The 22,036-nt window shown below is 31.3% G+C and overlaps 2 protein-coding genes across 3 annotated transcripts; both read right to left on the bottom strand.

Annotated features, from left to right (window-relative positions):
- Positions 1–10,801: 10,801 nt before the first annotated feature.
- On the bottom strand, positions 10,802–11,943 carry LOC106778867 (uncharacterized mitochondrial protein AtMg00810-like). Its single transcript, XM_014666868.1, has 2 exons — positions 11,869–11,943; positions 10,802–11,380 (listed from the first exon to the last, which is right to left on the bottom strand). The coding sequence occupies exons 1-2, from the start codon at positions 11,941–11,943 to the stop codon at positions 10,802–10,804; spliced, it is 654 nt and encodes a 217-aa protein (XP_014522354.1).
- Positions 11,944–16,325: 4,382 nt separating this feature from the next.
- On the bottom strand, positions 16,326–21,044 carry LOC106778909. 2 transcript variants are annotated; one of them, XM_014666912.2, is made up of 3 exons: positions 20,870–21,044; positions 20,621–20,784; positions 16,326–18,988 (listed from the first exon to the last, which is right to left on the bottom strand). In XM_014666912.2, exon 3 carries the CDS (start codon positions 18,862–18,864, stop codon positions 16,801–16,803), a length of 2,064 nt encoding a protein of 687 aa, XP_014522398.1. In that variant the 5' UTR covers positions 18,865–18,988; positions 20,621–20,784; positions 20,870–21,044; the 3' UTR covers positions 16,326–16,800. The 2 variants fall into 2 exon arrangements, with proteins under 2 accessions (XP_014522398.1, XP_014522399.1); XM_014666913.2 differs by lacking the exon at positions 20,621–20,784.
- Between the last annotated feature and the right edge of the window lie 992 nt (positions 21,045–22,036).

The raw sequence follows: 22,036 nt of genomic DNA, 5'->3' as shown, positions 1-22,036 counted from the left end.
CACTGACAATTAAATCTAATGAAGCAAGCAAAGTTGTCTACAAACATATACAACCTAATATTATATGATATAGAAATGTTTTTTTGCACACGTGTAATAATTTGCACACACTATACTATATTATATGTCTAAGTGACACTGGACAGATTGGAGTATCATAAACAGCACAAACAGAATAAAAAGATAAAGTTAGAAATATATAGACATTATCACATGCTTTCTGATAGACCACACTAATTATTGATGTGTGTGATGTTTTTCTCTTAATATAACAATAAACTTGAAATTTTTGGAGTTACTTTATAAATTTAGACATTGCAACATATGTACATGGGAATTAAAGACCATAACATTTGTACTTATAAATGTTTATTATAATATGCAAATATAATAAACTTGTATCATAAGTTTAATAAATTTATATAAAAGTGTTATAATATATTAAGTTGAAACTTTTTTTATTATTTAAACTGTAGAAACTATCAAATATTTTTTATTTTTAATGTTAAATTTTTTTTTATTATGGTTTGAAACAATATTTTATTTTAATATTATTTATAATAATATACTCCTATTTTATAAATAAATTATTAAATTTTAAATCATTATATTAATTAATTCAGTGACTAATTTAAGTTTAAATGTAAGTGCATCAATATTAAACTAAAAAAGTAATTTACTTTAGTTTTTCTTTTTTAGAATTAATAAAAAAAGGTTTTACTATCAAATATCAAGATTTGGTGGTAGTAGTTTATATTGTGTAATACTTTTTATTATCAAAATACCTTGAGTTTGAATTTCTGATTTAAGGAAAAGTAATTAATTAATTCTTTGTAAACATGGTCATTCATTCTTTCACCTACAATTTATAGGAACTTTTATTTTTATATATTGATCTATATATTTGATATGTTTAAACATGGTCTAACATGGGTTAGTTAAAAATAGATTAGGTTGGACTAATTTGTCAATTCAAAATAGATTAAATTTTATAATCCGACTTAGTTTATATTTGACTATTTGATTATCATGTCGACAAGTCTTTTTTTTTCTATAATTGAAAGTCTAATATCACACGGAAATAAGTTGAAATTTTTTATTTTTACATGAAAACAGATTGATGACAAACTCTCAAGCTGTTTATGGGTTGAAAGGGTTATCGTCTGAGCTGTTTTAGACCTTGGTCAAGTTGTATCAGACCTTGACTGAGTTGTATTAGATTTAGTTTAGCTATATCAAACTTCAATCAAACTGTTGTAATGTGTTAATACGAAGTGTCGAGGTGCGGGTTTCAATTTTCTTTAATAAAGTTGTGAGATGCCCTGACTGACCTGTGGGACTAGCCTGCCAGGCTGACGAGCTATGTTGGTTCGGATTCCCAAATTAAAATTGATATTTGTTCCATCTTTTTTAGTTGGACTGACAGGCGGTCCATCGAACTTGATCCTTTTTGTCATCTTTAATACTAGATTATGTACAAATAACTAGTGATGTTATTACAATAAAACAACTTCATTCAAGATAATCACAAAATCAAATTTTAAACAATTTTGTAAGAATTCAATTAATCATATAATTTATTCCATCACATCATCATGTAAAAGATACAAATGATACATCAATTAATATATACACACACTCAATTAATTAATAAATTCTACTTAAAGTATCGACTGTTAATAAAATAATTAATAGTCACCTTTTAAAAGTAAATACTCTTTAACATATCAGGTCAACTAATTTATGTCTAACCAACTAAGATCAAGCAAAAAATGTTCAATAGTATTTTTGTAAATAATTTGTTAATTTTTATGTTTAATGTCAAACATAAATTTTTACTTTTATGTCGGACTTGAGGGAGATATAATTTTATCTCAAACATACATATGTAAACAGCCACAGCCATCAAACAAAAAAAAATCTTTATATTAGTGACTATTCCTAAACATTTTTTAGGTTGTTACAAATTTCATTTCACTACTGATTCATATATCTAATAAAATGATATTTGCCAAAAACATTACAATACCTCTATAAATAGTCGTATTAAATATATTTTATTAAATATTAACATTTTATCTAACATAAAAATTAGATAAACTATGAACTTATTAGTCAAGATAAAGGTGAGTTAATTACAAGTGGCATATATACTAATGTCATGGTATGCAAGGGTTGCCTCAATTTTTCACAACTTCATAACTTAATCTATTTATTATACCATAGGTTCCTTACTTATAACACACAAATTTAATAAAAGTTTAGAAATCGTTTGAAACTTGAGACCTCTAGTTTTTATATATGTATATCATTTGAACAAATTATATTTAAATTATTACAATATCACTCATTGATAACATTGAAATAAATTAATCCATGAATATCAATCATTTAAATCCATTAAACTAATAAATATTCCATATCGTCACATCATATAGCATATTTATTTAATTATATTGATTCATAATTCAAAAATAACTCAGACAACAAAAATCATAACAAAGTTTATAAATGGCAGAAAACTCTATACTAGTAGATATTATAGATAAAACATGTGATGGATTCTAAACGAATATTTTTATTGAATATTGATAAATAATGAATATGAGTATTTAATTACTGTTTGTTAATGGAGTGAATACTGATATTTGAGTACTCGTACTCGTACTCGTACTCGTACGTATAAATAAAACTAACATCCAATATTACAATTTTCATGAAGACTATTACAAAACCTAATTCAAAAATCATCTAACTGCTCAAAACCTACCAAACAATTGAAAAATTTATTATCCATCCTTAACCATTTATGGTTTCTTCAACCAAGTTAAATTATCTATTTTCAAGTAATTAACCATTTAAACTTACTTACGAAAAAATCAAAGTGTATTTCAAAACCAATTTAAGACTACTAAAAAAAACTATTACACGTTATTTATATCATTAAAATAACAAGCATGGATCAACTCATGATCTAAAGCTACTTAATTTCGTCCAATATTCAATAACTACTCATGCATACCATATTTCTTTATTTCTTCAATCTTAATTTCAATCTATACTTAGCATAATCAAATTTACAAAAATTAGTTTTCTCGTCTAAAAATCTAGTTTACTCCAACCAAACTTTAACAATCTTTGATTCATACAGGAAATTCAAATCTATCTATGAAAAACTTTGATCATTGAATTGAAATTTCATTATGATCTTAAATCAACAGATATTCATCTTTACCTATTAGATTATACACATGCAAGCACATAAACCTATGTATGAAACTACTCTTCATGCGCAACCATAAAAAAAAAAATACACAAAGAGGAACTAAATTTAAATAAAAATATAATTAGTAGTTCTTGTTATCTTTTTTGCTCGTTTCACTATATTGGAAGAATGTATGGATAATTAAAGAGAAGAGAAAGAAAAATTATTTCAAAGAGATACTTATTCTTATAAACTAAAATTTAAGTAATTAACTTTTATTTATAACTTCGACTCATTTTAATTAATTTTACCATTAGACAAAATATCGCCCATTTCCTTCCGTAAAAGTAATATTTCATTATATAATTTTAAAATTTAATATTTTTAACTTGTGGGAGAGGAATTATTACTTTCATTTTTTTCTATAACTTTTGAAATGTGTAACTTGATTTATTCCCATATTTATTCCCAAGTGAAAAAACACATCTATTCCCATAATTAAAAAACTACAATCCTTACTTATGGTTTTATCGAACATTAAAAAACAACAAAGCACTATTAATTATAATATACGACCTTAGTCTTCTTAATATATTTAACAGGCTATACTTCTTTTTTTTTAATTTTCTAACATGTAAGATTTATGAAGCAAATTAGATGTATTAAAAACAATATTTACACGGAGTGCCCTAAATATTTTTGTCTTATTTTTGAACTAAATGTAAAAAAGTTTCATTCAATAATATGAGTAAATAATTTCATTAAATAATGCAATAATATATTTATGTAGTATTTTGCGAACTTGAGTGAGTGATGAATGTATATATGTAGACTTTTTGGTGGGAATGGTAGAGAATAACTTGTTTTTGGGTTGAATGAATTATCAACACTCATTCAGTCTCCTGTTTAGGAGTTTGATATGACAAATGACTAATGTAATTTACAAAATATGAGGACTTTATTTAACAAACAAATACCTCATAATGTGGTTCTAGCTTTTTACTCTCATATATCTCTCACACTGAATCCATATCCACTTATATCACATAAAATCAGAATCTGCTTCAACTAATTTGGAGGTGCCTTAAATTTTTTTATATTTTATTAAATAATACTTTTAATATAAACTTTATTTTTATTATTTTAAATTAAAATTTTCATATATGGAAATAAAATTTATGGGTTTTTATTGTGGAACTGCAAAATGTCAAAACCGATATGGGATAAGATACCGGCTTTTAATTCATCAATCAAAGAGTTTTCTTTTTTTAATTCTTTGGTGGAACTAAAATATCATATTTTAATATGAGAAAGATAATCCAGGTTAATCTTACTCATTTATGTTTAGGGTTTAAATAAAAATAACAATACAAAGAACATATATTTTAATATGATCTTTTATATAGGAGAAGTTTATTGTAAAGTATGTTAGAAGTCATACATCAACTAGTGATAAAATCAACTCAGTATATATATGAATGCAAATCTCATCTTATAAACCTTATAAACTATTTTATAAGATTGAATTAGACTTAAAATCTACTTTTAATGAGTGCAAACTTCACTGCTTATAGTCTATTTCTAACAAAAATATCATGGATATTAGTTTTTATAAGATAATTTTGTAATTTTAAATGGGAGTAATTGAAAAGACAAGATGGTTAAAATATTTCAATTAGAAACCGACAGCTTTTTAAATTTATTTTGAATATGATACATGGTAATTGATTTGGGAATTGAAATATGTGCCGTGCAAGTCATATTATAAGCAGGAAAAATCTACACGAAAGTCACTCTGTGAAATATGAGCTATTCTTAATATAAAAAGAAGGTAATTGATAGTTAATTTTTGTTATTAGAATGAATATGTTGGTAGATATTATTGAAAGCAAAGAAAAAAGAAAAATATTATTATAATGGAATGAGCAATTTAAGGAAAAAAAGAGCATTAGATAGGAAAGTGAAGTGAATATAAGGAATTGACTCTAGGAAGGTCTGGAACATAAAGGAAAAGGTAAAAAGAGGAAAGAGAAGGATACTAAAAAAATGCATTTGCTTTAAGTTTCGGTGGAAATTTTGGCAGATTCTCTGACGTTGCGTAAACCATGGTACACTACAACAACAGATTGTTAGAAATGTGAGGTCAAAGAGGAAAAGCAGAATGGTCGAAGAATCATGCAGAACAATGCATAGTCGGTGAACATAGTCACACTGAATTCTATATTAATATTCTTTGCTACACAGACTCAACTCTGCATTCACATTCTTTCTAATATCAATTTTTTAAAAATTATCATCAAATCACTATGTTTTACTTTCTTTTAATTTTTCCATGTAATCTATCAAATGGAAGATTTTGATAAAATTAAAAAAAAATTCAAGAAAGACTTTGAATTTTAATTGATATCTGGCTTGAATAATCCAATTCAATTTTCTTCTGTTTAACTTTTTGTCTAATTTGACTTTTTTACTTATAAACCTTCTTTAACTTTATAAAATAACTTTTATTATAAAATTGTTAATAGAAAATCAATTAATTGTATGTAATAAGTAATAAATCTTGTTTTTAAAAAAAAATTGTGTAATTTTTTACAACTTTTACACTCAATAATTTGGTTAGCAATTATACTAGTTAGTGTATAACAAAAAATTTAATAAAAATTATTTACAATTATAATATTAGATTTTCATTCATTTTATTCTTATACATTTACAAATATTTCAATTTTACACTTAAAATCAATTCACAAACATTCTTAAATTATATTATTAAAAATTTTAAGCTTATAATCACTTATAAAGTTTTGAATTCTCGATCACTACTGAAATCATAAATTAATTTCAAAAACATAAAATTATTAATAAATAAAAATTTATTGATAAATAAAAACATTTATTAGACATCTAATTTCAAATTTAGATTTTAAAAATATTTTTCAATACATCAAGTGTCAAATATCACAAAAATCCACAATAGATCAAATATTAATTTGAATTGGAAAAAGACTCACACATATATTAACAATACAATTTTATAAAAAAATTAATTTATATTTTACATTTAATCTCAAACAAATAGTATTTACTCACAGTAAAAACTTAGTGTTTTTATTTTTATCTTATAGTCTAGCCAAGAACAACCTTATTAAACACAAATGCATATGCATATTGCTTTTGCGTATGAGATTATTAGACCAAGCAACTTCATCTGACAAGGTTGCTTATAATATACTACTAGAAAAATAAGAGTAAACAAAAATATTATGTAACATTAAATATGACTATTGAAACAATAAGGATCTAGAATAACCTTTTAATGTTTTCTATTTCAGTATTTGTTTTGAAATTTTTCATTGGGTCTCTCAAATTCAAAATGTTCACTTCACCACATAGTTTATTATTTTACATTATCTGACATGACATCTCCGATTTAGTTTTTAAATATTACATAATTAATAAAATATGTATAAAGTTCAATATTAGAAAAGTACCACAATAAATAGTAAAATAGTATAATAATATCTATATTTTAAAAAATAATTATAGATATCTTTTTAAAATATTTATGCCACAAAACTGATAGTTACGTAAAAAGTAATAAAAATTAAAAGACTGAAGGGATTATGTGTTTGTTTGTTCCTAAGTCAATTTGAAGACTTGACTCGTACTAGGCTCAGGAAATTTTGGGTTATAAGAAGAAATTGTTAGGAATATGAGATTAAAGAGAATGGATAATGATATTTAGACAACTTTTTGATAACATTTAAACATTGATTACGTGTTAATATGTGATTGGTCAAAAATTATTTTACAATAATAATAATAATCATAAACATTATTGTAAAGTAATTTTTGACCAATCACATATTGACACGTGATCAATGTTTAAATATTGTCAAAAAATATTGTCTAAATATCATTATCAACAGAGAAAAAGCATAATGGTCCAAGAATCATGCAGAGTCGGTGAATATAGTCAATACCATCATCCTTCACTCTTATTACCATTTTTTACTAATACTAAAGAAAATAAATATCCCCTCAGGTAAAGTGAAATATTACTATTTTCTAAAAACATAATCTTTAATTTTAACTCAAAAATACATTAACATTTAGTTCCAAATAAAATAAATCAATCCAATGATCACTTTAAGTACAAGATATTTTCAAACATTTCTTTTTTTTATATTTATATTTTACTTTGTAACTTTCCTAAAATATTATAGACAAATAGATATTTTTCTTCATAATCAAATACAAATCCAATTCATATAAAACGTTAACATTACTTTTAACTTAAAACTTAAACTAATGAATTTATAGATTTTAATTATTATAAGCATTTAATTTTTTCTTTTGTATTCATGTAGAATTTAGACTCGCGTAACACATATCAATTGCTGAATTCTTTAAGTGAACATATAAAAAAAGTTCAGATAATTCGGCAGATTTGGATATTGTTATTTAATGTCAACTTTTATTTAAAATCATTAGAGAATAATTGTAAATTTCTTTTCTCATATTAATATATATTTTCCGACTTTAAATTATTACAAAAAATATTTTATGTATAAATTAATATATAAAGTAGTTCATCATAGCATTCTTTCTAACAAACAATATATAAAGGATTAAATACAGTTTATAATTTATTTAAAAAAGAAAAACACAAATTTTTATTGTTTAAAAAAATATTTAACCTTTTTCTTTATATATAATATGTCATTCATTTTCATTCAAAAAGAAACTCCCAACTCCACATTTCAATTCCTTAAGAAAATCTATTAAAAAAAATTCTTATATTAAAAGAAACATTTTAAAAATCAATTAAAAAAATAACATTTTTTAACATGGGAGATTTACCCAAACACCCCTATGGACTAGGTCTCTCATAAGGAAACCAAAAGTTTATAAAATATGGTAGTGAAATAAAGAGCAATATTTTGTTATTATGAGCAATCTAGTAAATAAGGAGAAGAAGATTTGGCTTTCTTCAAATTCCTTGAATTTGAACCATCAAGAATTTTCCATGAACCTTCCTTCACCATTTTCAATTAAATAAAATCAAGATTCAAATTTCCTGTGTGATTCTCTGTCTCTTGCAGATGACATTTGCAAAAATGTCTTCCAACAAGAGACACCATTAATTCAATTTAAAGGAACACTTTTCTTCACAAAATCTACGAAGCTAGCATGTTGTTTCCTAGAATTAAATTACAAAGAAAACAGGACAGTTTTTTTTTTTTTTTTTTTTTTATGAGATTCAGAAGTGGAATATTGAGAAGTATATATTTCGAAAGATGACGTAGGATGTAAGACTTTGTTACCTGACAATCATGCAAAGCAATTGTTCATTTAATTAGGTTTTAAGTAAATTCATAGGAAAATTATAAATTTAAAATATAGTGACCATATGTGGCTTTTTTTCTTTTTTTATAATACACATAATGGTTTTATATCACAGTAATTGAAATTAATAAACAATTTAAATATTTCAGTATTTAACATGAAATATTATTTAAGAACGAAATCATAACATGAGTTGTAAACTTGAACAATATCTCAAATGTGTTAATTGATTCAAACAATGTGTAATTATTGGATTTAAATGTGTAGGAGAAAAACTAATTAAAATTGAAGTTAACATAAAAGAAATGTGATGATATAAGAAGATTTTCAAGATTTTGAGAGGTATTGGCTAGAAAAAAGAAGGTGTTGGGAAGAACATGAAAATTGGGATGAAAATTTGCATGTCTGAAAAGAGTTAACTAAAATAGTGAAAAGATATTTTTACTTTCAAAAATTATTCAATACAAAACTTGTAAGTGTTTGAGAAAAAGTTTCAAAGAAAAGTAGTGTAGAAAAAGCCTTCCTGTCCTCAAATATCTAACATAAAAAATGAACGATGACATTTTCCTAAATAAAATAACTATTTAGACGTTAGTTATGAGGGGGTCTGACGTCTAAATATTCATATACGTTGACTCCTCCCGAATGGACGCCAAAACTAAACGAAAAAATAAAAAAAATAATTTTTTATTCTATTTAGACGTCAACTATGGGGGCCTGACGTCTAAATACTCATATACGTCGGTTCCTCTGAATGGATACCAAAACTAAACGAAAAAGTAAAAAAAAAAAACTTAATTTTTTATTCTATTTAGACGTCGACTATGGGAGGCCCGACGTCCAAAGGGTCAGCTCTGAAATCTAAAAAGTCACATTTTGACTCCATTTAGACGTCCAGTCCCGTCACTCTGACGTTTATAACCATTAGACGTCAGCCACCCCCATCCCGGAAGTCTAAAGTGTGTGTCAAAATAAATTTTTAAATGCTTTAAACGTCCGTTAGGCGAGAGAGTTGACGTTTAAAGCCATTTAAACGTCGGCTAGGGGGAAGTCAATGTCTAATGGTCTGTTATTACTAAACCCGCGCATGAGGCAACAGTTACGCGCACTCACTGTTCATCATATTCCTCGTTTTTTCTCTCCACGGGCTACGATTTTAAGGTTCGTTTTCTCACTTTTTCATTGTTTAAAATTAATGTTACTCTGATTACATTACTCTTTGGTGAATTATCTTTCATTTGAACTGATTAAAATGCGTTTTGGTGTACTTTTGCTCGTGTGCTTGGTCTTCGTGACTACTTTGGCCCTACACAAAAAAAAACACTCAATCCATGAATCAGGAGGCATTGAGGAAGATGGATCTTCAGTGGGAGGAAAGACTCAACCAAAGCATGAGATCAATTGAGCAACGATTCATGGAGCAGCTACAAGAACAAAAGGAAATACAAAGAGCGCTTGAAGAGAAGCTGCATTCCATGACGTAGGGCACCATAGTTGCCCATTGAAGCTCCCACAACAGATGTCTGACCTGTGTAGTCTGATGTCTATATAGACATCTCACTATGGGGTCCGACGTCCCATTAACGTCTCCCATAAAGACTTCGGGTCGGGATCAGACGTAAAAAGCCCAAAATAATAGACGTTAAAAGTCTTTTCTGCACTAGTGATTAAGAATAAAACCCAATGTATAGAAAGGGTACAGGGGAAACAAATATATACAAGGAAGGAAAAATAAAAAATAAATAAAACAGTTACAACAGAAGAAGATATCTGTTTAGATCTCTATCACCCTCCCTTAAGATGAACATGGATGTTATGCATGTTTAGCTTGTATACAATAATGTTAAAAGGAGAAGGATAAAGAGACTTGGTGAAAAGGTCAACAACTTGATTGGCAGAAGACGCATGAAGAAGCTTGATGAGACCATCTTGATGCTTTTGTCTAGTAATGTGGCAATCAATGTCTATATGTTTGGTTCTTTCATGAAAGATGGGATTCTTGGCAATGTGGATAGCAAAATTGTTGTCACAATAGACTGAGTAAGGAGTCAGACACAATATATGTAAATCTTTTAAAAGATATTGCAGTCATTGTAGTTCACAAGTGAGAAATGCTAAGGACCTGTATTCGGCTTCAGAGGAGGATTTGGAAATGGTGGTTTGTTTCTTTGACTTCCAAGAAATGAGAGCAGTTCCAAGAAAGACACAAAAACCAAAGATTGATCTTCTAGTGGTAGCACAAGTGGCCTAATCAGAATCAGAGTATGCATGAATGCGGAAGGAATTATCAGCAACATATAATAGACCAAAACCAGGAGCATTCTTTAAATATCTAATAATTCTCATGTCTTGTTGCATATGAGGTTGGCGAGGGGTAGAAACAAACTGGCTAAGTTGTTGGACGGCAAAAGCAATGTTGGGTCGCGTATTGGTGAGATAAATTAACCTTCCAATAAGGCGACAGTAAGAAGAAGGATCTGTAAGAAGGAGGCCTTCATCAACATGAAGTTTAAGAGAAGGATTAGCAGGTGTAGGAGCAGGTTTACATCCTAACATACTAGCTTCAAAAATCAATTCAAGACAATATTTTCTCTTATTTATACACAATCCAGCTTGAGATCTAGCAATTTCAAATCCAAAAAAATATTTGAGATCTCTAAGGTTTTTAATGTGAAACTTGTTGTGGAGATGATCTTTAACAGTAGTGATTTTAGAGAGGTTGTTTCTAGATAGAAGGATATCATCAGCGTATACCAGAATAATGGTGATAGAAGAAGGAGAGTGTTGTGCAAAACCAAATTGCCTAAAGTAATAGTCCTTAAGAATCTAGCAGTAACAGAACTTTGATGTGGTAATCGTATAGAAATAGGGGTGATAAGCTATAAAGAATTTAAAAAAAACCTTGAAGAACATATATGATCAGTAACCCCACTATTTATAATCCAAGAAGAAAAATTGGGTGTAGAAGAAGAACCTAATGATTGTGGAGTGCATTGATTGACGTTGGCCATGATAGGAGTATAAGGTTGAGATTGTTTTAACAATCCAATAGTAGCTTCATATTGTTCCTCAGAAAAACTGCATTGAACTTGGGCTTTATCAGATTGAGCAACAAAGGAGTCATTGCAACCGTGTGAAACCACATAAGTTAGGTTGGCAGAGGGGTTGGAGGGAACAAAGTTCTATTTGATGGTGGGTTTATAACCTTGGGGAAGGCCATATTTGATCCAACAATTGTCAGAAGTGTTATTCGTTCTTTGACAATGATCACAGTATTTGGCATGACCGCCAAATTTATTGATACATCCACGTACACGAGCAACAAATGACCCTCCACGAGAAGTATTAGAAGTCTTGTTCTGAGGATCCTGAAAATTGAGATTGGCCATGGAATCTTGTGGAGTTTGAGAGGAGGAATTATGAAATTCACGTTCTTGTTGAAGGACCAAAAAAAAGGGTTTAGGGAGAGCAGACATAGGTTCCATTCCATTAACATAATCTAAGAACAGACTTGAGAAAATTCATCCTTTAACCCATTAAGAAACTTTATGGCAGAATCATCATTGTGCTCTTGTTGAATCTTGGCCAATAAACCACAATTACAAGGAGAGTTGCAGGTACAGTGAAGAATTGTCTTATAGAGAGAAAGTTCTTTTTAGATGATTTAAAGACGGTTATAATATTGAGAGACAGTAGAATCACCTTGTTTACAAGATTGAAGTTCTTCTTGGAGATCGGCGATACAAAATTTATCACAATGAGAAAAACGCTGAAGAAGATCAGTCCAAATCTCGTACGTAGAATCCATCCACATGACATATTGTTTGATAGGGAGAGTCATGGAACGCGTTAGCCATGAGATCACCATCTTGTTGCATCTCTTCTATGCTTCATTAAGAACATCAGCAGGGGGAGGGCAAGAAAGAGTATCGAGAACAAATTTGTCTTTATTCTTGGTTTTAAGAGTCACAAGCATATCATGTCTCCATTGTTGAAAATTGGTATCGGAAAGAGGAGGATTAACAAGAATGAGGGCTGAATTCTCATCAGGATGAAGAAACAGAGGGTGGCTAGGGTTAGAAAGATGATCGGAGAAAGAAATCTCGATGGCCATGAGAGAAGAAGAGATCTTCAAACTGATACCATGTAAATGTTTGAGAAAAGGCTTCAGAGAAAAGTATTATTAAGAATGAAACCCAGTGTATAGAAAGGGTACAAAGGAAGCAAATATATACAAGGAAGGAAAAAATATAAAATAAAGAAAATAGTTAAAAAAAAAAGAAGATCTGTTTAGATCTTTATCAAAACTTGCATTCAATCTTATTAAGTTTGATGTTGAATGAAAAAATTATCTCACTTTGCTGTAATAGTTCAAATGTAATGTTGTGGAAATATTTTGTATAATAAAAATAGAAATAGTAAAATTTGCATAAAAGATAAAGATAAAAATGAAAAAAAAAAACCATTCAAATTATAAATAAAAATGTGTATATATATAAGGCTAAGAAGATAAAATCCTCAATCATAACAAAATTAGGAAATAAAACTCAAGTAAAGCATCATAATTATGTCAATATGTAAAAGTTAAAGATCTAAATTCACTTGATTGAGATAGTTTTGAGGTTTAAATTTTAAAATAGATAATATTTCAAATAGAATAATTGATTAAAATGTGTTTTTTCAACCAACTTCGTATAAGAAACAAAAACAAATAAAAATAAATAATATTTATTATTCTTATTATGTCCAATAGACATATTAGAAAGTACGGTCCAATAAGACCATTAAGCATCTTCATTATGAAGTAATGCAAACTTACATCTATTTGTATAATATTTACATATTACACAACCAATTTCGACAGTTTAATATTATAGTTATTATTTATAATGAGGTATTATTATTTTGTTATTAACTACATTGTTATTATATATCTAAAGTAAATTATTCCAATAAAAACGTAAACCTACAATCAATGTTGATCTTATAAATATAACTATTATTCCATGAAGAATACTCACTTCATAATCAGTCATACTCACTATAATCAAATAAATTATATATTCTTGAGTGTCGAAAAATCCTTTGCAAAGTAAATCTTGGTTCTCTGAATAACAAAAAATTTCATTCTATCCAACAAGTACTCTCAAAGTCATCATTAAAATATTATCAGTTACCCGCCAGTTTATACTCAATATCTCATAAAATCACTTATGATAAACTATAACAATATTATTTCGATATAACTTACATTCCGAACATATAATATAGGTTAAATATGTCTTTTGGTCCTCATATTTGTACCCAATTCTCAACTGAGTCCTCATATTTTTTTTTGTCCCAATTGAATCCAAATATTTGTTAATTTGAAGCAATAAAGCCCTCTCCGTTAACTTTCCACTGACGCCGTTTAAGTGTGATGACATGGATCAAAGATTAGTAGGTTATTTAAAGTGATTCTATTATCTGGAATTTTTATTTAAAAAAAATAGTTAGAAATTTGGAAAACCCAAAGAGAACCAAATAAGGGTTTACGTTTTTAGAATCTGGAGGACCCAGCTTTGGTTGCGCTAGAAACTTGCTTTTCAAGTTCGTCCTCTTTCCTTTTATGTGAGCCATCAGAAGCTTCGAGCTTCTTCTTCTCTGATCTCGCGGACCACCCTACCTTGGAAAACCATTTTTGGCTTGTGCTTAGGGAGTGGTCTCGTGAATGCACAACAGAAAGGGGGCGGAGGAGGAAACTTCTTCTTCTTCCCTCTATTCTGATTCGCAGCAAGGAGGAAGCTTCCTTCTCTTCCTCCTCTTCTGTTTTTTATTGGGTTCTGTAGGGGCTTCTGTGTCTGATATCTAATTTTTGCGAATTGGGATTAGGGTTTTCATTTCAAATTGATTTGGGAAATCATGGGTTCTCTCTGTATTCGAAATTTGGTTGAGATTCTTCTTCCTTGCAAATCGGCGGTGAGGGCTTCTGTGTTTTGCAGCGAGATTGGGTTTTGATTAGAGACTTTAGGGGGTCCTGTTCTTACACTTTTAATTGTGAAATTTGTGTTTTTGACCTTTTGTAATGAAGGATATTTGATGAACGCAATTAGGGGTGGTTCTTTCTTGATGATTTTGTGTGAATTTTTGATTGCAACAGTAGAGCCAGCGGCGGTGAATGCTTTGCTAACTCAGGTAATGTATTGTTTCAAAGAAATGGAATTGTAGAGGATGTTAGGCACCAACTGAAGGGTATTTTGACAAATCTGTTCTCCAGTCTTCTCAGAGTTTTCAAACCATGTTTCTGATTGATAGAGGATGTTACCAATTTTTTTTGGATGATGATTATACTGCTACATAAATCCATTATTTCCTTCCTGGCTCATATTAGAATTTCCCTGAGTTGGAACATTCTCATTCTCAGTGGAAATTTTGATATCTGTAATTTCTGGCAAGGCTGTGACTGATTTCCTTTCCAAATTTCTATCTATTTTTTTTTAAATAAAAATTTCAAGTAATTGAATCACTTTAAATAGATAGAAATATGAAAACCCAATTGGTGTTAGTGGAAAGTTAACGGAGAGGACTTTATTGCTTCAAATTAACAAATATTTAGATTTAATTGGGATAAAAAAAAATATGAAAACCAAATTGAGAATTAGGTACAAAGGACCAAAAGATATATTTAACTTATAATATGTCTCCTTTTATTTCTTAGTTTCGTATCTTTTGGTTGGAAGATGTTTAGGGTGAAAAAAAACCTTTGGATGTGTACTAGGAAACGCTTAGAAAGATTAGAAGAGCGTTGGAAGCAAAGCACTATCCATCCATTAGTGACATCCCAAAGGTAGCACCAACACAACGTTATCATCAGACACTTCACCTCGCCAGCAATTCCTGAACTAACTTCTTGCCAAACAAAATGCAACACAGTGCAAGAACTACTGTCACAGTGCTAATTGCTCAAAATCCCTTTATGAAAAGTGCAAAACTTTCGATAATTATTTCTAGACACTCCAGAACATCGTCAAAGCGGAAGTTATAGCCTAAACAAAGAAGACAATAACAAAGTGCACTAAATCTAAAGATAAAATTTGAATTAAAGGTGAACAAAATTCTTGAATACAAAACTCAGCTAAAATGTTAAAATCAAATATCATAAAATCAAATCAAATCAATTAAAAACTTATACTAAGTCCCGAAATTCATCGGTCAAATGACTTAAACGAAAAGGCAATATCAATTGTTTATGATGAAAACCAAGCCCATGGATTTGAACAAACCCATTGTTGAAGAATTCAATTTCACGATTGAATTTTAATACTACAGACAAAAAAATATATATTAATAGTGCTAAATTATAGAAAAAAAAATGTTTTCAAAATACTTCTTAATACGTCTGCTTAACTCGAAAAATTGACATTTTAGAAAGAAAAAAAAAATGACTTAAGAGTAAAAAAATTATGATTTAGAAACAATATTTTAAAAAATAAATAAGTAAACAGTGACCGGTACACATTCAATGACAATTTTCAGTTTTAGTTTTCTATAAAAAATTACTATATCTATTTTATACTAAAACTTTCAATTTTGGTTAACGAATTGAACTTGATTTTCATACAAGCCCACATATAAAATCAGAGCGCAAAAACCCCTACCCATTAAACATAAACAGATCAAGGGTACCAAAGGTATATAGTTATAATTTTAATCAGTGAGTTACAATTAAAAGACAATGCAGCGTAAAACAGATAATAGCTAAAACATTCTTGTATTGGATATGACACTACAATTAGGAAATGAATCAGATTTAATTAAAATTCATGAGTTTATCACACAAGACAGAACATGCACGTCCATAAACTGGAAGAGTAAAGCACCAGGCATAGGACGACATGAAATGCCAGAACTAGTCTATTCATTTTGCTTGCAGAACGATGAATGATAACTGCCATGTCTGGAAATTATACAACAAAAACCGAAAAGCTGTGGATCCCTTCGACCCATATGTAACACCAAAAGTTTACTATAAAATATCTCTGTCAGGCCTTACAAAATGAAAGAGTCGTGAAAGACTGTATTTTCATCAATCTTCATTTTGATTTCTCAAGCCTATTGCATCATCAGTCACACAAACATTTCTATTCTTTGCATTCTTTTTTTCTGTTTACTACCCTCGTTTAACATTTCTGCTCTACAAGGTTTTTATGCATTCTCTGTCCCATTTCACAGCAGGTGAAGCGAGCCTCATTTCTTCCCCATAGATCCTATGCATTATCTGATGTTTCACTAGCTTCTGTGGTTATCTGAAGGAGGTCTAAAGGAGTGGCGGCTGGATCCAACTCTCGACAACCTTTTGGAGCATTCTGAGCTTCTTGGCCAGTCAACAAGCAATTAGGAACCTGATGAGAGAATCGAAACATTTCCTCTTTAAGAATCCTCCTCTCCTGATCACGATCTGCATGCCTTTGAAACACAGTCCTAAAACCAGATACCTTAACTAGAGGGGTAACTAATATGCCCTGTTCTTCATCGAAATCTTCGAGCACCTCCACCATATCATACTTGTGTATCACTTCATCTGGGGTATGTTCATTCCAATCAGGAGACCAGTTCCTGTAAAGAGCCCAGACTTCCCCCTTTCCAGGAAAGATACGAACAACACCTCTCGTGCCTTTTGTCCACCTAACCTTGTGAGAGAAAGAATTTAATGATTCAGATATTTCGTGCTTGCCAGTTCTGAAATCCCCACAAGTCTTATAAAATCCAGAGCCCACCCAATCTATTGGGCCCAATTCGCTGTTGCTTCGAGAATTAAGCCAACTGATCCTCATTTTAAATGGCTTTATAGAGATCACCTTGTGAATTCTAGCGTAATATCGAGGCATTCCATCATCATCATCGTACGCAGCCCACACCTGGTCCTCAGCAAAGGAACTTTCATCTCTGTCCAAATCAAAGTTATGAAAATCAGGGTCTGGAACATTGATGGTAACATAAGCTTGATCACTTCTGACAGGGAAAGAATCAATGTTTGGATGCCTGTTACCATTGACAGCAGGCTCTCTCAGCTTTTCTGAACCAGTTGTTAATGTGCTTTTCTGTCTCTTATTTTCTTTATCCCTGTTAATCTTAGCTTCAGCCTTTGATTTCCATTCTTGAAGTTTCTTACGAATTACATTGCGTGACTTGTCCATCAACATGTTTCGTAATTCAAACATTGACAATTCCCTTGTGCTGTAATGCTTGCCAGGCAGACCTGAAAAACCATAATTCCTTTCTGCTTCCAAGTTAGCCTTTCCTGATTCAGAAAAGCTTCCCAGGCCAGCTGCTCCATGTCCCCCAGTCATATGATTAGCCATGTATCCTTGATAGCCATTAACTCGAATATCATCTGTCCTCCTTTTTTTCATAGGTTTTTCAGCTTTGTGAAAGGAACCATCTCTCCTTACTTTCTCACTTGCCTGCTGCACAACACTTGCAGCTTGAGCTGCAACAGATGTTGATCCATCTGTGCTACCAAAACCAGCCATTCTATTGTGAGAACCCCACTGAAAGTTCGTATTATTACTTCCAGCATGGTGTTGAGAATTTTGATGTCGTTGTTGATGAGAAGACCAATTTGGTGGCTTAAAAACATTTGGTGGTGGACCCCTCTCTACAGCAACAAAAGCTTCATTACAGTTTGGACATAAAAGGGTGTGGTTCAAATAAATCCTGAGATATTCATAATGTGTCCTGCACCGATTGCAGATCGTCCAAAAGGTATCAGCTTTTTTATGTGGAGGAGGAACTGCAGTTGAAGGTGCCCGACCATTATTATTTCCAGTCCTGACATTTGAAGTTACATTCTTCTTTAAATTATAAAAACCATTTGAACTGGGTGCATCTGATTTAGATCCAACATGGTTGGAAGTATTATGCTGGAATCCTTTCAAACTCCTCTTCTGGTTATATTCAAGTCTCTTGGTCTTATCTGATAACAAACTCCATGCCTCTGAAACCAGCTTAAATGCACCCTCTGCGCCCAAAGACTTGTTTTTGTCAGGGTGAAGGGTGAGAGCCAGCTTCCTGTATTGCTTCCTGACAGTCTCCTCATCAGCAAAGGGACTCACTCCAAGTATACCATACCAATCCATTTCTCCGCTTACTTTATTGTCAGCAGATATATAAATATCAATTGTTGTCAAGAGCTGGGTAATATCCTCCAAATCAGGATACAGATTTTGAGCCTTGAGAGCAAATTTCTTTGCACCAACATATTCCCTTTCTGAAAATTTCCTCTCTGCTATTTCTTTGGCCCTAACTGCCTCATCTTTGTTGCACTCCATTATCCAGTAGTCTTAATTATCCGTAAGTTACTTCCTCAGGTAATTAAGAGGCAGAGAGATTGACCACGACTACTGGATTTTATATCAGGCCTCCTCTGCTTGAGGAAGCTCCTCAACCATGTACCTGAACCAATGGAGAGAGAAATTGAAACACAATGACTAAATTTCTTAAGATTTTAGTGTGCTAGGCAACAATTATAAGTAAACCAACTCTTCAAAGTACATATGATAATACATATTCAAAACTATTAATGACAAAAGCTGAAGTTTATGACATAGTGTCAACATTTTATGAAGATCTTCCGTTTTAAATAATTAGATGTGTGATCAGTTACATTGCACTGCACAGGAAACCTTTATCATCATCCGTATGGAACAACATAAGTGTCAGTAATGTCTAGGGAAAATTATAAGATTATTTAGTAGGTCAACATAAATTCAAAATGAAGAAATAAGAAGAATGAAAAGACTCGTCTGTTGCTTGTACCTTAAATCCTAATATTCACAGGCATGGACATATTCACTGATCAGGCCTATTGACTAAACACGCCAATATTACAGTGCGATTTAATGGATGGAAACAAATTATGTGGGAGTAACATTTGCTAATGTAAACATTTGTTTACTATCGGGCAGTCCTGGGTAATTGGGTATAAAGAGACTGGATAATTGTCTTTTCCTCACTTGCAACATTAGGCGAGGATATCATAAAACTTACATGGTAGTGACTGATACAATTACAAAGCCCGATTAAGTCAACAAGTAGCCTTAATTGAAAAGCAGAGAAGGTAATGTGTTAGACATATTGGTGCGGCACCAACAGAGGAAAATATGATACTAAGTTGGTTAAGGTAGTTAGGCCAAAAGCAGAGATCATAGAGATGAGGAGTGTAAAATGCATGACTTACAATCCCATGAAAATGGGAAGAGGGAGACGACAAAGAACATTGGAGGAAGTTGTTAAAAGGAATCTCGTGGTGAAAAACATATCAAAGGATCGGGTCTTGAATTGAGCCAAATGGTGTCATGCGATTCATGTAGTGGACTTCATCTACTGAGATAAGGCATTTGTTTATCTTATATGGCAACAAGACAACCCACATAGACAAAAAAAAAAAATCCAACTCAAACACTTAAACAGAATCCGTCCAAGTGTAATCAAAATAAATTTCCGAAACTTGGTTCTCCTTCATTCTAAGTTATTCAGTGACACTGAAATTTAGACCGAGCTCAACATACTCGTAAGCAGGTCTTAGTTTATAATATTCTAAATAGTTTTATCAGTTCTAAAAAACGAAGATGGGGACAGATCTACACGAAAGCGAACTAGTTAACCCAACCAAAACCTAAACTAACAGCTGCCGTTCCAATTCCGGCCCCGTCGCACCTACAAGAGGAAGGCCAATCCCTTCCACCAAGCAGCCATTCATTTGCAAACTCAACACAACACAACACAACGAATAACTGATAATTACCTTATCTGATTTCCCCCTTCAAACAAAGACAGGGAAAAACCAATACCGCGTTTCATAAATTGTGTACCCAGCATGAAGAAATCACAAGTAAAATTTACAAGTAAAAATTGGAAGCATGAAGTCAATCCCAAAGCCCCCAAGCAATGGAATTAAAACGCGAAAGTGACGGAACTCGAGAAAATACGGAAAATTAAGAAGTGAAACTGACGCGAAGACTTAAGAAGTGGAAGAAGTAAAAGGAGGAGGAAAAAGAAGAGAGGGGAAAATGTTGGGAGAAGAACCTGTATTTGTTTTTTGGGAGAAGGAAATTCAAAGTGAAGCGAATCCCGCCACGGATCTACAGGAGCAGCGCATTTGAAAAGAGGAGGCAACGGTCGAAATTGACGGAGGAGAAAATCTGCAATTTGAGGTGGAAACCCTAGGTGGAAGGTCGGGCTTGGCGAATCTAGGGGAATTGAAAAGCGGAGAAAAAAGCGGTGAGGCGTTGGCGCAGTGAGGAAGAAGAGGAGTGAGGGTGTGAGTGAAATTACCTGATTGGCGATGTGAGGAGAGAGTAGAAGGGTGTGACGTTTCAGGAATTTGAATCTGAGAAGACCGTCACCATGTACAATGACCCATCTGTCAAAGCCCTCAACAACTGTGAAGAATCTAATTTCCCCCAATTTACTACTCAGAAAATGGAACCCCCGTGTTTAGCTGGTTAATACTTTTTTTTTTTTTTCCTTTTTTATTTTCCTTTTATTCTTCATTCATATACACTTTTTTATAACACACTGGGACCCACCTAACTTAACCATGGTTGGCTTTTAACTCCTCAACTGGAATTGGATTTGCAACTTACGCCTAGAGGATTATCATTAGATTATTTTTCTTTAAATATTGGGTCCAAATATTTAAAAAATTAAATTAATTAAGTTCTGTCCGTTAAATTTTTATATACGTTAAATATGTTGAGGTGGATATTTTATTAAAAAAATATGCTATAAGTGATGACATAGAATTTAATAAATAAAAAAGTAGAAAAATTATGCAAGCAAAAATAAAAAGGGGAAAATGGCCTCTACTCAAAAAAATTAATTTGGAAAACCCTTCGAACTCCAAATTGCCACAGCCTCATCATCCTCACTGTCATTTCCTTTGCAAAATCCTAGTCCCGGAAAGCCGTCGCGAAGTCGCTATCACTGCCGTGCCACAAAGCCGAATCACGCCACCCAAAAATCCCAAGTCGTGCTTCCATGACCACAACCACAAAGATCTGCACCTCCATCATCCTCACCAGCAACCTCAACCTGCAAAGACAACTAGAGAAGCACAGAAACCTAGTTGTGTTTCTACTTATCAGGGCGTCATGCCTCCGCCATTAAGCACTACCGCAAGCAGCCCTTGCCTCTGTAAAACGCGAAACCATCACCACCTGCAAATCAAAGAAACAACAAGAACCAGAAAACCCAAATTCGCATTTTGCCTCGCGGCATTCCTTCACCTTTGCCCAACCTTTGTGCCACCGCAAGCTTTTTCCCTACCTGCCTTGCAATCTCAATTAAAATCGCGGATCGCGCCTTCGACAACAACAAGAGAACACATAAGAATCGTGACCTAGACATAAGAGAGCTTTTTCACTCTATAGGGTTAGAGCAAAAAACGAGGAAAATGGCTTGCACCGAGCTTCTTGCGTCTATGATGCCTCTGAGTGGCGC

The sequence above is a fragment of the Vigna radiata genome, unplaced genomic scaffold (genome assembly GCF_000741045.1).
Source record: "Vigna radiata var. radiata cultivar VC1973A unplaced genomic scaffold, Vradiata_ver6 scaffold_183, whole genome shotgun sequence".
In the NCBI taxonomy this organism is placed as follows: Eukaryota; Viridiplantae; Streptophyta; class Magnoliopsida; order Fabales; family Fabaceae; genus Vigna; species Vigna radiata.
This window is presented reverse-complemented; position numbering and strand designations above follow the sequence as displayed.

Bases quoted from the DNA above. Each gene is read 5' to 3' on its own strand.
- LOC106778867 (XM_014666868.1), bottom strand. From the start codon at position 11,943: ATGGCCAATCTCAATTTTCAGGATCCTCAGAACAAGACTTCTAATACT. The intron at 11,381-11,868 runs GTACGTGGATGT...TGTTACTGCTAG, and splicing joins GAGGGTCATTTGTTGCTCGT to ATTCTTAAGGACTATTACTT.
- LOC106778909 (XM_014666912.2), bottom strand. From the start codon at position 18,864: ATGGAGTGCAACAAAGATGAGGCAGTTAGGGCCAAAGAAATAGCAGAG.